Source organism: Halichoerus grypus, chromosome 14, assembly GCF_964656455.1.
Source record: "Halichoerus grypus chromosome 14, mHalGry1.hap1.1, whole genome shotgun sequence".
NCBI classification, from domain to species: domain Eukaryota; kingdom Metazoa; phylum Chordata; class Mammalia; order Carnivora; family Phocidae; genus Halichoerus; species Halichoerus grypus.
In genome coordinates, this window is record NC_135725.1 from 76627070 (window position 1) to 76645260 (window position 18191).

At 50.7% G+C, this 18191-nt stretch overlaps 1 protein-coding gene across 1 annotated transcript in view; it reads left to right on the plus strand.

The window, feature by feature from the left end:
- The window catches only part of PAPPA (pappalysin 1), a 240753-nt gene that overhangs the window by 162032 nt on the left and 60530 nt on the right, over positions 1-18191 (plus strand). The window contains exons 11-13 of the mRNA XM_036087337.2: positions 5020-5133; positions 6032-6167; positions 8407-8620. Of these exons, the coding sequence (XP_035943230.2) occupies positions 5020-5133; positions 6032-6167; positions 8407-8620 (464 nt within the window). The remainder of the gene's footprint in view (positions 1-5019; positions 5134-6031; positions 6168-8406; positions 8621-18191) is intronic.

Genomic DNA, 18191 nt, shown 5'->3' on the forward strand with positions numbered 1-18191 from the left:
CACAAAAAAAGTAGGATTGAGGGGCTCCTGCCTGGCTCAGTCAGAAGAGCATGTGACTCTTGAGCTCAGGGCCTTGAGTTTGAGCCCCACATTGGGTATAGAGCTTACTAAAATAATAAACTTTTTAAGAAAAAAAGTAGGATCGAGGGGGTGCCAAACATAGATGAAGAAAAAAGCACCAGTTCCTGAAGCCAGAAAATTCTGCATTTAAATAGCGATTTTGCCACCTACTTGCTGTGTTATGTTGTACAAGACAGCCCACCCTTCCTTGAGCCCGGCAAAAGGAATGGTCTCAGTAGATAACTCTTCAATTCCCTCTGAGTCGGGAACTCTAAATCAGAAAGCTTATAGACGTTGCTACTTAGAGGAAAAAGGAGGAAGTATAGCCAGACATTTTCTCCTGGCAATGGGGAAGAGCTGTCCAAAAGTCAATTGAGCTGCCTATAAATGGAAGTGAGTTCTCTGGCTCTGAAGTAATCAAGAAGATACTGGGTAATCCCACCTCCAACCCTGAGAATACCTAAGGGAGGGTGCTTGCCAGCCCAACCATGTCTGCTCTTTGCCTAGCATCATTATATGAATTTCTCTCCCCCCCCCCCACCTGAACTGGCTCACTTATTTTATTAATGTATTTGTTCATCCAATGAATATCAGTATTTTAGTCATTCAAAATATTACTGTATCTCACCTTATTGTGACAAAAAAGTTAACAAAAGATCTACCTTTTTTTAAAAGATTTTATTTATTTGAGAGAGAGAGAGAGAACAGGGGTGGGGGGAGAGGGAGAGGAAGAGAGAGAATCCCAAGCAGACTTCCTGCGAGCATGGAGCCCGACTTAGGGCTTGATCTCAGGACCCCGAGATCACAACCTGAGCCAAAATTGAGAGTCAGACACTTAACTCACTGAGCCACTCAGGCACCCTGAGATCTACCTTCTTAACAAATTTTTTTGTGTACAATAAAGTATTGTTGACTACAGGTACAAAAGACTTCTAGAACTGAATCATCTAGCTTACCTGAAACTTGATGTCTGTTGATTAGCAACTACCTTTCCCACCCTTCCCCAGCCCTTGGCAACAACCACTATTCCGCTCATCAATTCTGTGATTTTGACTACTTTAGATACCTCCTATAAGTGGAATAATGGAATTATTATTGGAAATTATTAATGGAAAAAGTGGAATATTTGTCCTTTCATGGCTGCCTTATTTTACTTAGCATGATGTTCTCAAGGTTCATCTTTACTGTCACATATGGTAGGGTTTCTTTTTTAAAGCTGAATGACATTCCATTGTATCAGTAGATCCCATTTTGTTCATCCATTAACCTCTTGATGGACGTTGAGTTTGTTTCCGCATCTTGGCTATTGTGAATAATGCTGCACCAGACATGGGAGTGGGCAAGGCAGAAAGGCAGGTTCCAGCTGGGAGACCCCCTCTTCATCTGTCTAGGGGAACCTGAAGCCTAGAGGCTGCCCAGGTTTTTGGAGCCCCCTATATGTGTTGCACAAGGTGGAGTGATGTGAAGAGACAGATCGTAGCATAACAGAGAGGGTAGAAGGTTGCTACGTTCATCCCCCCGACAGCTCTGGGGAGGGTTGTTGGCATCATCAGAAGGACTTGTGTGTGCAAGAGTGGATAATCTGAGGGAGAGAAGAATGGCTCACGTGAGATCTGAGAGGTGCAGATGGGGAAGAGGGAGAGGTTGGGAAGATAGGGAGGCCACTGGAGCCAGCGACAGTGGAGAAACTAGAGGAAGGGAGATAATGAGTGAGACAGAACTCGCTTCCTGGGGTTGCTGGGGGAGCTTGAGTCCCCATGGAGTGTGGGATGTAGCTCTCCTGCTTGTTCCCCCACGAATGTTCAGGAAAATCTAAATTGTTCAGTAATCCTTTATGCAGTCAGACTGGCTTTTTTTGGAAGGTGCAAAGAAGTGAATGGATGAAAACAGAGCATCCGCAGAGAATCAGTCACCTTGGGATCACACTTGTATCCCTAGTGACCAACCTTGTGGCCAAGGGCAAAGCTCTTTTTCTCTCAGGGATGTGGAGCCTGGTCTACAACCATATACCCTCAGTAAATGGCTGCTGAATGAGCAGAATCCACAAGGTCTGTAAAAGCGGGAGGCTTGTGTGTGTTTCCTTCACCTTTCCCCTGCAGCCCGCTCCCCCCAGCCTCCCCAGGAACATAGATGGTTTTAAGATCAACTGGGGCTTTGGGCAAAGGTTCAGCTGGATTTGTTTGTTCCTCTCTGATCTGCTTTGACTGTCCCTGGTCAGGATCGCAGCCAGCTTGAAACAAACACAATCCAAATAGGAAAACAGGAGAATAAAATAACAGCAGTATGTACCTCTGAAGCCCTGTCTAGTGCTGATAGAGCTGATGAGATAAGAGAAAATTGTATTTAAACAATAAGAGGGGCTTTGTTCACGTCTTAGACTTCTCTGACCGTGAATGTTTTAGATGCAGAGATAAGCGCCCCCCGCCCAGCACTCCAGAGATGTGCCCCACCACACTCTGCTGGGGACAGGCAGCTCAGAACACAGGGGAAAGAATTCCAAAATGATACATGTCCAATTGCTGGCCTGGATTTCAAATGCCATGGATAGTTTATGCAAAGTCTCGCACTGTTGTAAAATGTAACACAATCCACTGGCAGATCTGCCTAAGCTCTGTCCCAGTTGTTTTTGAGAAAAATAAATAAACTTGAAGACATCTTCCAGCCTATTAAAGTGGCTGCTTTGCCCATAGTCTCCTTGGTATTGGGCTTCTAAAGATTTGAATATCAGAAGCCATCACCTGCTTCTGGCCAATGAGATGTTTGATTCTTGGCACCTCTACTCTCCTTAAGATGTTACCTGTGATATTCAGGACCCACTGGTTTCTCGGAGAGGGGGAGGGGAACTTTGGCAAGAAACAGGTTGCAATACTTTTCAATGTTCTTAAAGCAGTGAAGCTCATTTCTTAAAGGAAACATTACATGGCAGCTCAATATCTAGGACAGATGAGTGGAGATGGTACAGGTAAAGCAGTAGAGAAGGAAGGAAGCAGATCTCACATCCTGACCCGCAGGCAGACACCTCCAAGGAATCCCTGAAAACCCATGACTAATCCAACATTCAAATGTCAAAGATAAACCAAGATCTCCTTAAATGAGGCCAGCATGCCACTGCAGAACTTTCTGGGTGACTGATCTGTGGTTCTCCAAAGTTGGCTAAGCGACTTATCTTCCTCTGTTTGGGGTTTCAAGAATGAATTGATGAAGATGCTAACAGTAGGGGACACTGGATGAAGCATACTTAGAGGACTCCATATTACCTTTGCAACTTTTCTGTAACTATAATATCACTCCAATACAAAAAAAAGCTCATTAAAAAAAAAAAAAACACTGATGATTGCAGTTGTAGATTACAACACAGGCATCATGCATTTTTCTTGAGTTTGACTAGTGAATTTGATATATGACTTTTCTACTCTGTTTTTAATTCTTCTGTACTCATTTATCAAAATCTCTGGGCAATATATGGTCTTGCTTTGTGTGATTTTTATAAGTGACATCATATTGTAGTTGTCCATTTATGCCTTGTTCCTTTTGTTTTGCTTTGTTTTTACTCAGTGTTACGCTTTTGCAATCTCTTCACTGATGTCTTGAGCTCAGGAGTAGGGCTTCCGTTTTGAGCGGCCAGGACCCATACTGGACCTGACATTAAATATTTCTAGTATCATCCCTGTATATGAATCTAATTCAGGCCTCTTAAGTCTTTTGCTGTATAGAAATCTGTCACATGAATATTTCTTACCTGATGCATCCCTTCCCCAACAGATGAACATATAAACTATTTCCAATCTTTTGCCACTACAAATATTGCTGGAATAGGTATCCTTGAATATAATTTTTTTTCTTTTTTTCCCTTTTTTGTTTGTTTTACATGTATGTTTACTGTGATCGATATTAGATTATCTTTTGTTTTTTGTTTTTTTTTTAATGGCTTTCCAGAGCCTTAGAGTTTGCCAGGTCAGCCTTTCTCAGGTGAGTATAGGGAGACCTGCCTATGTCTAGGGTATAGGGAGACCCAAATCCACAGGGGAGTGTTGAGAGAGAAGCCACGTTCAAGGTCAGAGGGAAAACACAAACGTGAGATGGCCTTCCGCAAAAGATCTGACCAATCTCAGGAACAAGCCAGTTGCTCCTAGCTTTTTCCATCATGGAACTTTTCTGTTTTCTGCTGTACGGTTTCCAGTTGTGTATGCGGGTGTGGTGCCGTGATGGACATCTACACTCATTGTCCACTGCAAGCTCCCCGCGTCTGTCTCGTCCCACGGTGCTGGGCGAATAGCCATCTCCCAACAAATAGGACTCCGATAAGAGAATGAACTGAGGAATGAAATGACATTTGGATACACAGTATGCACGCGTACGCAGCACACACACACGCGCACACACACACACTCTGTCTTTGGGGGATATGCCCATCCTGTCCAAGGATATGCCTTTCTCTATCCTTAATACAGCTCTGAGCATAATGTACAGATTTGTTCTAAAATGGCCTGCTTGCGATTCACGACTCGATGATATCCCACCCCTGATCCTGCATTTTCTGCCACCTTCCCCAAGCAAGCTCTAAGAGTACCAGGCAGCTTAGCACACCCTGAGCATTCTAGATTTCTCCATTCCTCTGAGCCTTTTCTCCTGCTCCCTGCACCCGCAGTGCCCTTCCCCTGTGTCCGCTCTGTTCTTTAAGATCCAGCTCAGATGCCAACTCCTCCAGCATTTGTCCCCGTGAGCATTTCTCTGTCACCTCTACCACCAAAACATGTTCTCTGTTCTGTCCTTCACAGTGTTGAGGACTCCCTGTTCTACAGTAGAATGTGGGCTCCTGGAGCAGCCTCCAGTCTGTGCATCCCTGTTTTCTCCTGCAGTGCCCAGAACAAAATAGGTGGATAGTAAAGGTGCATCTAATTGAATTTAGTTCAACTGCTGAGACCCTCTAAAAACATTTTTTTCTTTATCTCTTCCCAGGTGTGTCGAACGAAGGTGATAGATCTCAGTGAAGGCATTTCCCAGCATGCCTGGTACCCTTGTACCATCAGCTACTCGTACTCCCAGATGGCTCAGACCACTTTCTGGCTCCGGGTAAGCCAAAGTTTTACGAGCCTTAGAATCTCCAGCAGTGGCCCCCAGGAAGCACCAACTCCCATGACCCTTTCGCAAGATGGTTTGTCTCCCCACTGAGGGTGTTAATTGTAAGGACAGAGAACAAAACACTTAGCAGTAGGAGGCTCCCTGAAATAGAATCCCTTCATCGTGCACGGAATGCCCCTCGTCCTTCTTGTTTTGGCAAAGACTTTGGAAACCTTTTGTCTGCCTGGAACCTTCTGTTCATCATTCAAGGCCTTTAAGATTGTCTTCTCCTCCTTGAAGTCTTAACTGATCCCACAGAGAAGTGACTGTTCTCTCCCTTCTAGTCCTGTACATGTCCGGTCATCTGTCGGAAGGTGCTTGTCACATGGTATTATATCACTGTATTTAGGCCCATCTTCCTAAGGATTATGGATTGTGTTTGCATGTCACTGACCCACTTTGAACTCCACAGTCTGCAGAAATGCAAGGGCTGGGTCTTACTTTGCTTTGTCTCCTTCATGCCTCGCAGAGGCTAGCATGGAGAAGTGACAAATAATAGTAACACCTTTTTTTGTGGTTTTAGGATGTGCCAGACACTTTGTTCCCATTATCTTACTGGGAGCTCGCAGCCACCCTGTGATTCAGTTATTTACTTAATATATCACTTAGATGTGAGGGAACTTAGGCCCAGAGAGGCAGAGCGACCACTCCCTGTCACACAGCTCAGCAGGCGCAGAGCCAAGTTGGGACAGAGTTTCTGAACTTCAGAGCCTGTGTTCCTCACTGCCTCCCTATTCCCATCATGGACCCATGATGAGTGGTGCAGGCCCTGAAATGGAAGATGCTCCTTGAAACCCCTGCCCCGTAGCCTGAGCGAGTGAGTGACCCTCCTGTGCCTTCTGCATTTCAGGCATACTTTTCTCAGCCAATGGTTGCCGCAGCTGTCATCGTCCACCTGGTGACTGATGGCACCTATTATGGGGACCAGAAGCAGGAGACCATCAGCGTCCAGCTATTTGATACCAAAGATCAGAGCCACGATCTCGGTGAGCACGTTCTCATGCAGATGGCTCTTGGTTCAAGGAACAGCCGAGAGCTAGTTCTTCCTCCACCTTTCCTCTTTCTTGCTTCTCTGGCATTCTGCTTGCCTTCAAGTCAGGAGGCTTTTGTGTATCCAGAGAAACCTGGATGTGGCAGATATGGGGATCAGGGGCCGCTGTCCAAGTCCTCCCTTCAAGAGCTCCCTTCTGCCAGGCACCTTCAATCTCAGGCGCCCCATCTGATCCTCAAAAGACCCCGGGAAGGAGACTGAGAAAAGGCCCTTTGTCCAGGTATCAGCGCCTGAGACCCCCAGGAGAGGCATTGAGAGACCCCGGGGAGAGAGGAGAGGAGCCAGGTCTTTGGAATCACGGCCATGGCTCTTTCCGCTGTACCCCGAGGCATCCCCTGTGCCCCACAGTGGAACCCGTGTCTGCACACCACCTGCGGGGCTCCCCACGGGAGGAGGAATGAGGAAAGGCCGGGACTGGGAAGGCAGGTAAAGAGCCAGGTCCTGCGTGCCGAGAAGCTGCCTCCACACAGGGCTGGTGGGGAGGACGAGACCAGAGTTGTCACTTGCACACCCTTCTGTGCACCCACGTGTGCACGGGGCAGAGGGGAGAGCCCCAGCTCCGGAGCCAACGGCCCGGGCTTCAGTCCTGTCCCTGCCACTCGCTCGGCTCAAGAAGGGGCACACTTCTCTGGACCTCAAAGCCCCTCATGTGGCATCTTGCTCTCCTCTTAGGCACAATGGGGACAACGGTGCCACTTCATCGTCAGAGTGAGATTGAGAGAGATTCTATGAGCTATTCCTTAGGGCTGTTGTGACGGTGCCCAGCACGAGACCCAGCACTAGGAAAGTCCTGTTATCCGTCCCACATTCGCACCACACCTCCAGGTGTTTGGAATCCCAGGCCAGCCCTGAAGGCTGGGCTTCCGAGCTATACATGCACCATTCTACAGAGAGCTCGGTTCGAAGCCCCGTATGAAGCCAGCAGGCAAGGGGTCATCACAGGGTCAAGCAGAAGCCAAGGGAGCAGGGAGAGGATTTTGTTTTGTTTTTATGTTTACTTATTTAGTTTTAGAGGCAAGGCAGGGGGACATACGAATAAGGAAGAGAAGAAAAAACCCTCTGGACTTATCTGGATTCCGGAGAAATTTCCCTAAATGAGAAGCAAATATTTTCCTAGCTGTCCTGGCACTGCAGAGAGCTCGGAGGCGTGGGGGGAGGTCCAGTTCCACAGAAGCTGCTGGGATCCCGTGACTCAGTGTCTGAGGCTTCCACGTGTCCCCGTCCCTCCCCACAGTGTCCCCTGGCCTCTGTCCTCTGTATCCTGCCACCCCCTGGGGAGCCTTTGCTGTTCTCAGGGACCAGAGAAGGGTGCCTTCTGGATGGGGAGCTGAACGTCCCCAACAGCGCAGGCCTGCCAGGATGTGCTTAGGATCAGCCCCAAGTTTAGATGCAGAAACTGAGTTTTAGGAGCTTGCCGGAGTCACATCGTTAGGTAGGCTAAGTCGTGATGTGAACCGAGGTCCACCAGACCCCAAAGGAAGTGTCTATTTTTCCAACTCCATCCCACCCCATCGTTCCCTTCCCTCTTCTGGGTGAGCCCCTCCTCTCTGCCCCCTCCCATCCTCCTTGAAGCCTGGGGACCTGTTCCCCGTTCTAGAAAGAACCAAGGGCTTTGGGATGGGGTAAGCCTGGTCTACATGGCTGGCTGTTCTGGGCGCTTCTGGAAAACCACTTCCCGCCCTTGATTCCCAGCGTTACCTCTGCAGCCTGGCTACCGAGGTCCGGACCTCACAGGACTGCTGCTGGGTTCCTGGATTAAAAACGAGGGCAGCCTGTTGCTGTGAATGATTTGTACCATCTCTGTGGCTGACTGGGAAGAAAGCCTGAAAACTAGCAGCTTGGGCCATCGAGCCTGAAGGCAATGTGGGAGGGTGGTGAGGGCCAGCCATGCTTGTGTGAGGGGTGGCCACTGGGGGAGGGAGAGAGGCTGTGGGCGCTAGGTGAAGGGAAAGCTTAGGGGGCGGGAGGCAAAGGGATTGGAAAGATTTGGAACCAAGAGAAAAAGGCAGACAAAGAAACTTTCAATCAAACTCAAAATCCCCACTGGCCACCCAATGGTGCTTTTGTGCAGTGACATGAAAGGGTCTGGGGGCTTCGGGAAGGGCCCGTTGGGGAGGGCGTGACTGGCCTTGAGTAATGAGCCTGGCCCCTCGGCCCTCTGTCTCTCCTGACAGGCCTCCATGTCCTGAGCTGCAGGAACAATCCCCTGATTATCCCCGTGGTGCATGACCTCAGCCAGCCCTTCTACCATAGCCGGGCGGTCCGCGTGAGCTTCAGTTCACCCCTGGTCGCCGTCTCGGGGGTGGCCCTCCGCTCCTTCGACAACTTTGACCCCGTCACCCTGAGCAGCTGCCAGAGAGGGGAGACCTACAGCTCTGCCGAACAGAGGTAAGGGACCCGGGGTCTGATTGCCCGGGGCCGTTTGCTAGCCAGAAGCAGATGGAGGAATTCTGCAACTGCGTAGACATGCGTGTGGCTGTGAAAAGTCTGTGTGTTCTCCCTGCTCCATCCTCTGGCCTCTGGCCGCCTCTGCCTCTGGGCCTGGGAGGCCCACACGTCCTCTCTGGATTCCAGGGGCCAGGGAGGGAAGCAGGAATGCGCGCTGGTGGAAAGTCTCCCTTACCTGGCTCGCAGTCCTAGCGCTGACAATGGCTTGCTCGTGTGGTAAACATCACTTTCCCTCTCTGGGTCTCAGCATCCACATTTGGACAAAGAGAAGAGAGGTGGATTAACTCTCCTGCAGCTCTGAAATACTGGAGTAATTATTTAGGGGGATGGAGGGAGCCTGGTATTTGCTTCATCCCAGTTCACCGTATTCCAGTGATGGGGAAATCTCTGCGTCTTCCCTAAACCCAGCTCCTGAGATCCCCCCAGCGGTCTCAGAGTCTCTGATAATGGCGTGGCCTCACTCCATCCGTGCCTCTGATCTGGTGTCGTTTATGCCCCTCGTCTGAAGCTAAGAGAGAATGGTGTTTCCTGGCAAGAATAGGAGTTTGGGTGATACTCTTACCTGGGTCTGAACGTGCCCCTTCTCGCCTGTGTGTCCATGACAAGTCATTCACTTTTCTGAGTCTCGCTTTCCTATTTTTGAATAAACGGACAATAATATCTACCCCACCAGGGGGTCATGAGGGCTAAATGGTGCGCCACAGGTGAAGGTCCTCTTGGAGACCATGAGACACCGTGCCAAGGTGATGTATTAATACAGAATATTTATGGTCACTTTCTGATCTGATGGGGGTGCTTCTCTGCCTCAGACTCTGCATGAAGCTCTTAGAGCTGGAGGAAGCTCTGGACATCATCTAGGACATCCAGAGGGTCCAAACTCCTACGTTACCCTCCAGAATTCTAGGGCCCCCAGAGGGGAAGGGCTGGTCCATGCTCGCACAGCACCTCTCAAGTTTGTTTAATGAGATCCAGAAGGAAAAAGAGAGACTGAGGCGGGGATGGGGGTCTCGTCTCGGTGGGCTCCCCCAGAGTAAGGCCCTCTGAAAGGCGATCTGGCCCTGCCCTCTGTACCTGGGAGCCAGGAGAGGAAAGGGTTGGGGCGGGGCGGGGAGACACTGCCTTTCCCACGCCCCTGCCACCACAGGGGACACAAAAGGTGGTTGCAAAACCCACATTGTTTTGCACCCACTGTCTCTAGTTCTGTTGTGCAAAGTCTGTTGCAATCGTTCGGAGGCAAAAGAGCTCCTTAAATATAAATATAAATATATTTCATACTAAAAGGGCTTTTTCATCCCTGGCTCTCCAGACTATAAAAATAAGTTGATTCTCAGAACCCAGGGAAACAATGTCAATGGGAAATGTAAATCCATTAGACCTTTTCTGTAATGCTTTCTTTCCCGTCCTTAACCAGCCACCGGGACCACGGGCGAGTTGACGGAGGCCAGCACTGGCTTCTTTGAAATCTTAATTAACAGTTCCTGTGCTCGAAGTAAACAGAAATGTTTAACCTCAGAAACAAATCAATTGTTTAGCATTTGTTGAGTTCTTTGGTGGCAGAAGAGCACCGGGCGGGGACTCACTGGTTGTATGACTATGAGCCAGTCACTCCGCCTCTCTGGGCCTCAGTGTCCCCATCCATGGGATGATGGTGATGGATTGGATGTTCTCTCTGGTTCCTTCCACTTCTGACATTCTGTGCTTCCCAAGAGCTGGGAGGAGTGAGAGGGTGGGGGAAGGAACCAACATGCACTTCATCAGCTTATATCATTATTTTATTTCATGATCACACCTGTCCTGTGAGGTGTGGACAAGAGACAGTGAGTCAAGGCCGTCCGGGCAGTAGGGAGGCAAAATCCTGCTTTGTCTGCCCCTGAAAGCCACAAGGTCCCCATCGAAGCCAAGTACATCCAGGAGAGAAGGGGACTTGCCCTGGCTGCTCATGTGTGAGCATTTAGTGAGGGGGACGCTGGAGGTGAGGGGACTGTGGCTCTGAGGGCCTCTGTGGCTCGGCCCTGAGCGTGGACCTGGCTGAGACGGGCTGAGCCCCCAGTGCCACAGCTACAGGGGTGGGGGTGGGGTACTGGGGGCCCCTCCTGAATGCTCCAGGGAACCGGGGGTGAGGAAGGAGGAGCTGCTCCTGGAGAGCAGAAGGGGCACACACCCAGTCAGGACTGCACAAATGTGCAAATGCATTAAAACAAGCAAACTGGGAGGAGGGAAAAGAAAAATAAGCAACAACTGTAAAAAGCCACGGGATGTTTTTCTTCATTCTCAAAACACCAAGGTAAATAGCATCACTTTTTATAGCACACATTTCAGCTGGCTCTGGCAGAAACAGCCCACTTGCCTCTCAGCTGTTTCCCAGGTAGCGAGAGGGGCCGACCTTGCCTCCCCAGCCTCCAGCCCTCCGCCCCTCGTCTCCCCTCCCCACTCGTCCTCTTTCTTGCTGCCTCTGTGCCTTCCCCGCCATCTCCACCCGCTCAGCCTCCTCTCCCACCCTTTGCCCCTTCTCATCTTCATTCTCCTCTCCGGAGAGCGTGATACCTAGTGGGCTGCCCGGGGAGGAGCATCACTACAGCAAAGTCAATCCAGGCGGTGTGTTCTGACCTAGATTCAAGGGTCTCCAGGCCCCGTGCAGCACTTACACTAAATTCAGAGGCCCACAAAAACAGGATCGGGTTTCAAGGGAGAGGTCCAGTGGAGAAATTCTAGCCAAATCCCAGCACCACACCTAGGGGAAGGGGGAATGTTTGGGGGGCTTAGCGATGGTGGCGAGGAAGGTAAGAGGCTTCCGGTGAGAAAAGCAACAGTCTTGGATTGAGGCTCCTGTGTGTCTCTCACACACACACGTACACACACACACACATGCACACACACTATCCTATGGTACTAAACAGAGATTGACCAGCTTATTATAAAATTCAGTGGGCCGTGTGCTTACACAATTAGTAAACTCCCTTCCTCTCTCCCTTCCCTTCCCTTCCCTTCCCTTCCCTTCCCTTCCCTTCCCTTCCCTTCCCTTCCCTTCCCTTCCCTTCCCTTCCCTTCCCTCCTGCCCCATTTATTATTTGCATTTTTTCTCCCTCTACCTCAAACTCTTCCCACTTCCCCATGCCAGCCCACCCAGAGAAGGGCAGTTCGGACAGGGAGCTAACTTTGAGAAAGCCAGCTCTAGGAGGAAATAAATTCTTCATGTGACCAGATTGAGTCCTTCTAGCCAGCGTGGACTTAGACTGGGTGGGGTGGGGGTGAGGGATGGTGCCTACAGGAGCCCACGCATGAATATCCATCCCATCAGATGACTATATAGGAAATTCGCGTATGAGATTTGGAACCCAGAAAGAAGCTTCTCACGGCCAGAGGCCACAGGCTCCCCCAAGTTATCCAGCCCACAGGGGGATCAGGGCCTCTTGGAACACCTGTTGGAGTTGCCGGCAGATGGAATTGCGGTGCCTGAGCACTTGTGTCTCTTCGACTGGACCAGATGCTCCTGATTCTTCTCCAAGATGTTGTTCAACTTCTAATCCCGTCAGAGTTCTCCCGGAGTTCCTCTGCTTCCTCATCCTTGTCAATAATTGGGATTATCAAAATCTATTTCTCCCCCTCCCCAAGGGCTCTGAGATTATATACCTCTGTTGTTTTGTCTTCATAAAACCGTGGTCCCTGGAAGCTGGGAGGCCTCTAACAGGTTCTCTGGTTCTGCATTCTCATTTGAGGTCCCAGCAAGGGACGTGAGCTCCCCAAAGCCACCCAGCCGCTCAGCAACAGAACTGGCATTGAAATTCACTTCTCAGGCCCCTCTTCGTCAGAAGTTTCAAGACTGCTGTCACGTAGGCCAGATAAGACCACAAATAACTTGTGTTTGGCCCTCCTTAATCCTCTTTTTTAATTAGTCGCCAACATTTAACTACCAGGAGTGTTCACAGTAAAGACATCGGCAGATCTGGAGACACAGTGGGGCCGGCGCCTGCGGGCCACCTGAGCCAGGAGTGACCCCCTGCCACTCTGCCGGCCACCCCTCCCTCCCTCGGGAGCCCCAGGAGAGCTCGCTGCCATCCCGACCCTGCAGGCCTTGACTTTGCCGCATCGCCATTGGGCAACCACCTCACTGGCTCCTAGGATTCCAGGGTACAAGAGCCTTCCAGGATCCCTTCCAGCAGTCGATGCATTCCTGGGCAGAAAACAAGGAGTCCTATCTTGATCATTCTTTCTCAGTCTTACTTCCCAGGGACCCTGCAGCGCTCCTGCCAAAGAGCATCTTCCCTCCCTTCCCGGTGGGGACATGCTGTCTTCTTCTCTGTCCCCATCTGAGCAACCCAGAGTGACTTATAAACCACCTTCCTGTTATTATTCCAGCTCCCCCCCCCAACCCCCGCCCCATGGTGTAGTTGCAGCAAAGGGGCAGGGCACAGGAGCCAGCAGTGGGACCCTCACCAGCCCTATACCACTGGTCTTCTGTGTTCTGGTTGAGCACCATCCATCCTTTCTGCTGTGCATGCCTGGGGGCCAGTGCCCTGGGCAGTGAGGACAGCAGTGGGGAGATTGGCTATTGAATCACTTAAGGATATGCCTCTATGTGGAACTTGAGTCTGTAAGTAAATAAATATATAAATAAGTTAAATAAATTAAATTAAATAAATATAAATATATATGTGTGTGTATATAAACATATGTATATACACATACATACATATATATGAAGAAAAGACAATTTATAAATATCTCATCATCTTTGTATAGGGGGAGGGTGTCTCCATCTTTGCCCAGGTCTGAGAATTTCGTTGATAAAAGTACCTATGTCCCTTCCTCCATCCCTTAGATCAGCCAACTTCCTCCCTCTGAGAGGTGGCTTCTTTTTTTCCTTCTTTTGTTATTTTTATTGCTCATCACTGATATTAAATCCTTCCCCCATTTTTTTTTTTAATGAAGCCAGCGGCTTTTCTTTTGTTTTCCTTGTTTTTGTGTTTCAGCCATGACAGGGCTATGTCAGGGAGGTATTTGGGAGGGGCACTTGGGGTAATGTTTATCATTTTTGGACAGTGTGTTCACACAACTCTTGCGACTTGATGGGAAAGCAAAGAGAAGAGCAGGGGCTTAGGGGACAGACAGGCAGACCTTACTGGAGTTCTGTCCACACGGAGTGGACAGGCAGCTAAGCTCACTGAGTCTCACTTTCCTCTTCTCGAAAATGGGAGTAATTGTACTGCCTCAAGGAGTTCTGGTGAGGATGCAAGTCAGGTGATGCGGGTAAAACACAGTGACTGATGGCGGGTACACATGACCTTCTTTCCCCATTCCTCCCTGTTTTCAAGCCTGTAAGCCAGGCACACACAGATGTGCTGAAAAACCAGGGATGCTCCAGTCCCCACAGTGTGTTCTGGGGGACATTAGTCCAGATATGTCCCATTGGACAAGGTTATCAGAGTTTGGAAAATGTGTGTCATAGCACCTTCTGGAAATCCACAATGTGCATTAGAACATTCAAGGTTCTGAGAAGTCCTGCAATTGAAAAAAAAAAAAAAAAAAGCTGACTTATTAATCTAGTGCTACCTCATTCTTTTGACCACAAAACTTTTTGGTCAAATAATTCATGTGACCAGGGGATATTTTCCTTCTACAGCAGAGAGCCAGAATAGAGAAACCACTTTTCTTGCAGCATCATAGTTTCCAAAGTATTTCTCACACATGGGCCCTTCGATTGTACAAACGTGCTGAGCACCATTCTGTCCTGGACCTTTGTGCATGCTCTTTACTCTGCCTGGGATTCCATCTGCCCCAGACGTTTGCATGGCTTATCCCTTCATTTCATACAGGTCTTACTTCAGATATCCCTTCCTCATGGAGGCTTCCTTCCCTGACCTGTCTGCACACGGTGTCCTTCCCCCAACCTCCAACAGTCATCCTCTATAATTTCACTTTTAGTGCCCTCTCTGCACACATGACTATCTGAAACAGGCTTCTTTATGACTTTTCTGGGGTGCATGTCCTTTCTCCTCAAATTCCCAGGTGGCAGGCATCTTCTATATATCCCCAGTGTTTAGAACAGTGCAGCAAGGTCCCTCTTCAAGGTCTGTTGAGTAGATGAATGAGTGGCTGACATGCCACCCTGTTGACACTCTTGAGAGATAAATTGGCTTATTACTTCCATTTTGCAGATGGGAAGACTGAGGCTCAGCAGATGATGTAACTTTCCAAGGTTAAACAATTGGTAAATGACATTCCTGGGGGTAGGGCCCGGATGTGCCCAGTTGCTAAGCCCTGTGCCCTTTCCATTTCAGCAAATCAGTTTTTTTCAGTTTATTCTTTTCCTTACGAAGAACATTAATGTGCAGAGAAATGGGCAGGTACATGCTGCTTCTCCCTTCATGGTGGCACTGCCCAGGGCAGCCCGGAGCCCCCTGGTCTTCATCCCAGGAGTGCAGAGCGAGCATGGCCACACTGGAAGGCGTAGGTCAGAGGACCAGCTTGGGAGCTGGTAGCTTGCAGAGCAAATCTATTTAAATCGGAACCATGTGGCTCTTGGCCCCCAGCGTTTACACACCGTGAACAGATGCATCCTGTGGTGTCAGACCCCTTGCGTTGACTCCACGGTTTCGCTCTTGGAGGCCTCCCCATGTCACAGGGCGCAGAGCAGGGGAGGCTCTCAGGGGCAGGAAGGGGGGCGGAGAATCCAGTATTTCCCCAAGTGTCACTTTATCCCTCTCCTGGTGCCTTTCGGAAGGGGGTCCTGCGGAGAGGCAAAGCTCACATCGGTGTGGGTCCGAGACCTAAATTGAACACTCCCCTTTTCTGAGTATTTGAAAAAAACGGAATTTGTGATGTATGGAGGCTTTTAGCTTCACCCGCACCCCAACTGGGACTCTCAGCAGGCTTCTGAGCAGAGGACAGAGCACTGGGATGAGTAACCATCTTCCTGAGAAGCCCCCTGCAGGGTATCCTGAAATGGGCACCCCGAAAACAAATGGGGACTTCCTTCTGAAGCTGGTTTGGCCACCAATTGCTCGCCTTCTCCTAGCTCTGTGTGCATACTGTGGGGCGAGCGTCCCCTAGCTCTGCGTGTGCATACCATGTGGCAGGTGTCCCCTAGCTCTGCGTGTGCATACCGTGGGGCGAGCGTCCCCTAGGTCTGTGTGCATACCGTGGGGCGGGCGTCGCCTAGCTCTGTGTGCATACCGTGGGGTGGGCGTCCCCTAGCTCTGCGTGTGCATACCGTGTGGCAGGTGTCCCCTAGCTCTGCGTGTGCATACCGTGGGGTGAGCGTCCCCTAGGTCTGTGTGCATACCGTGGGGCGGGCATCCCCTAGGTCTGTGTGCATACCGTGGGGTGGGCGTCCCCTAGGTCTGTGTGCATACCGTGGGGCGGGTGTCCCCTAGCTCTGTGTGCACACCGTGGGGCAGGCGTCCCCTAGCTCTGTGTGCACACCATGGGGCGGGCGTCCCCTAGCTCTGTGTGCATACCGTGTGGCGGGCGTCCCCTAGGTCTGTGTGTGCATACCGTGGGGCGAGCGTCCCCTAGGTCTGTGTGCATACCGTGGGGTGGGCATCCCCTAGGTCTGTGTGCATACCGTGGGGCGGGCGTCCCCTAGTTCTGTGTGCATACCGTGGGGTGGGCGTCCCCTAGCTCTGTGTGCATACCGTGTGGCGGGCGTCCCCTAGTTCTGTGTGCATGGCTCTGTGTGCATACCGTGGGGCAGGTGTCCCCTAGCTCTGTGTGCATACTGTGGGGCAGGCGTCCCCTAGCTCTGTGTGCATACCGTGGGGCGAGCGTCCCCTAGCTCTGCGTGTGCATACCGTGGGGCGGGCGTCCCCTAGCTCTGCATGTGCATACCGTGGGGCGGGTGTCCCCTAGGTCTGTGTGCATACTGTGGGGTGGGCGTCCCCTAGCTCTGCATGTGCATACCCTGGGGCGGGCGTCCCCTAGCTCTGTGTGCATACCGTGGGGCGGGCATCCCCTAGCTCTGTGTGCATACCGTGGGGCGGGCGTCCCCTAGGTCTGTGTGCATACCGTGTGGCGGGCGTCCCCTAGCTCTGTGTGCATACCGTGTGGCGGGCGTCCCCTAGGTCTGTGTGTGCATACCGTGGGGCAGGCATCTCCTAGCTCTGTGTGCATACCGTGTGGCGGGCGTCCCCTAGTTCTCTGTGCATACCATGTGGCGGGCGTCCCCTAGTTCTGTGTGCATGGCTCTGTGTGCATACCATGGGGTGGGCGTCCCCTAGCTCTGTGTGCATACCATGTGGCGGGCGTCCCCTAGTTCTGTGTGCATGGCTCTGTGTGCATACCGTGGGGCAGGTGTCCCCTAGCTCTGTGTGCATACCGTGGGGCAGGCGTCCCCTAGCTCTGCGTGTGCATACCGTGGGGCGGGCGTCCCCTAGCTCTGTGTGCATACTGTGGGGCGGGTGTCCCCTAGCTCTGTGTGCATACCGTGGGGCAGGCGTCCCCTAGCTCTGCGTGTGCATACCGTGGGGCGGGCATCCCCTAGCTCTGCGTGTGCATACCGTGGGGCGGGCGTCCCCTAGCTCTGCGTGTGCATACCGTGTGGCGGGCGTCCCCTAGCTCTGTGTGTGCATACCGTGTGGCAGGCATTGGTGTAGACAAGGTCAGGGAGGCAAAGGTTAGAGAAAACTGCCCCCAACACACTTTCACTGTTCCCAATCAACGTCTCAACCTCCTCCAAGTGCTTTAAGAGCTATCGCCCAACACTGCCACCATTTAGGAAACACCGACTGCATGCAAAGTTTCTTTATTGCAACGCAGAGTATACCAAGATGAAACAGGCATTATCTCTACCCTCAGGGAAGTTCCAGTCCAGGTGTGGGGCAAGGTTAACAACAAGGACTTTGGAGTCACACGTCTGGGTGGGAACTTAAACAAGTAACTTGATCTCCCTGGTCCCCGATTTTTCCAACTATAAAATGAATAACACTTAGCTCATAGGGGTGTTGTGAGGATGGAGTGAGCTCATGTACATAAGCAATTGGTGAATAGTCACTAATGTTACTGAGTGTCTGTGTAACAGTAACATGAGGGGAGAGATCATCTAGCATAGGGATTTTGGATTTCCATTTCCTTAAGGATTAGCACACATTCCAGCACATGGTGGGTACCCAGGCCCTGTGCTGTCAATGCATGAAGCGTGAGGCCCGTGAGAGAAAGGAGGGCAGGAGGCCTGCCAGGGAGCCCCCCTGGGGACACGGGGAAGCTTCCTGTAGACATTTACATGGAGCTCAGTCTTGAAGAGTGGGTAGAATTCAAATTGGAAGGAAGATTAGAACGGCAGCTGTAGCAAGAAGCAAGGTGTGATCACTGTACAACCTTGCTAACAATTCATTAATCACTTTACAGTTTATAAAAGACTTCTACCTTCAGCACCTCCATTGAGCTCGGCCCAATTTGAGTGTACTCTGAAGCTCAGGGAGGGGACGTACCTTGCCCAACGCCACACAGCTTCTAGGTACTAGAGCATAGACTTGTTTACACTATTAGCTACCCCGTATTGAGTGTTTTTTATGGG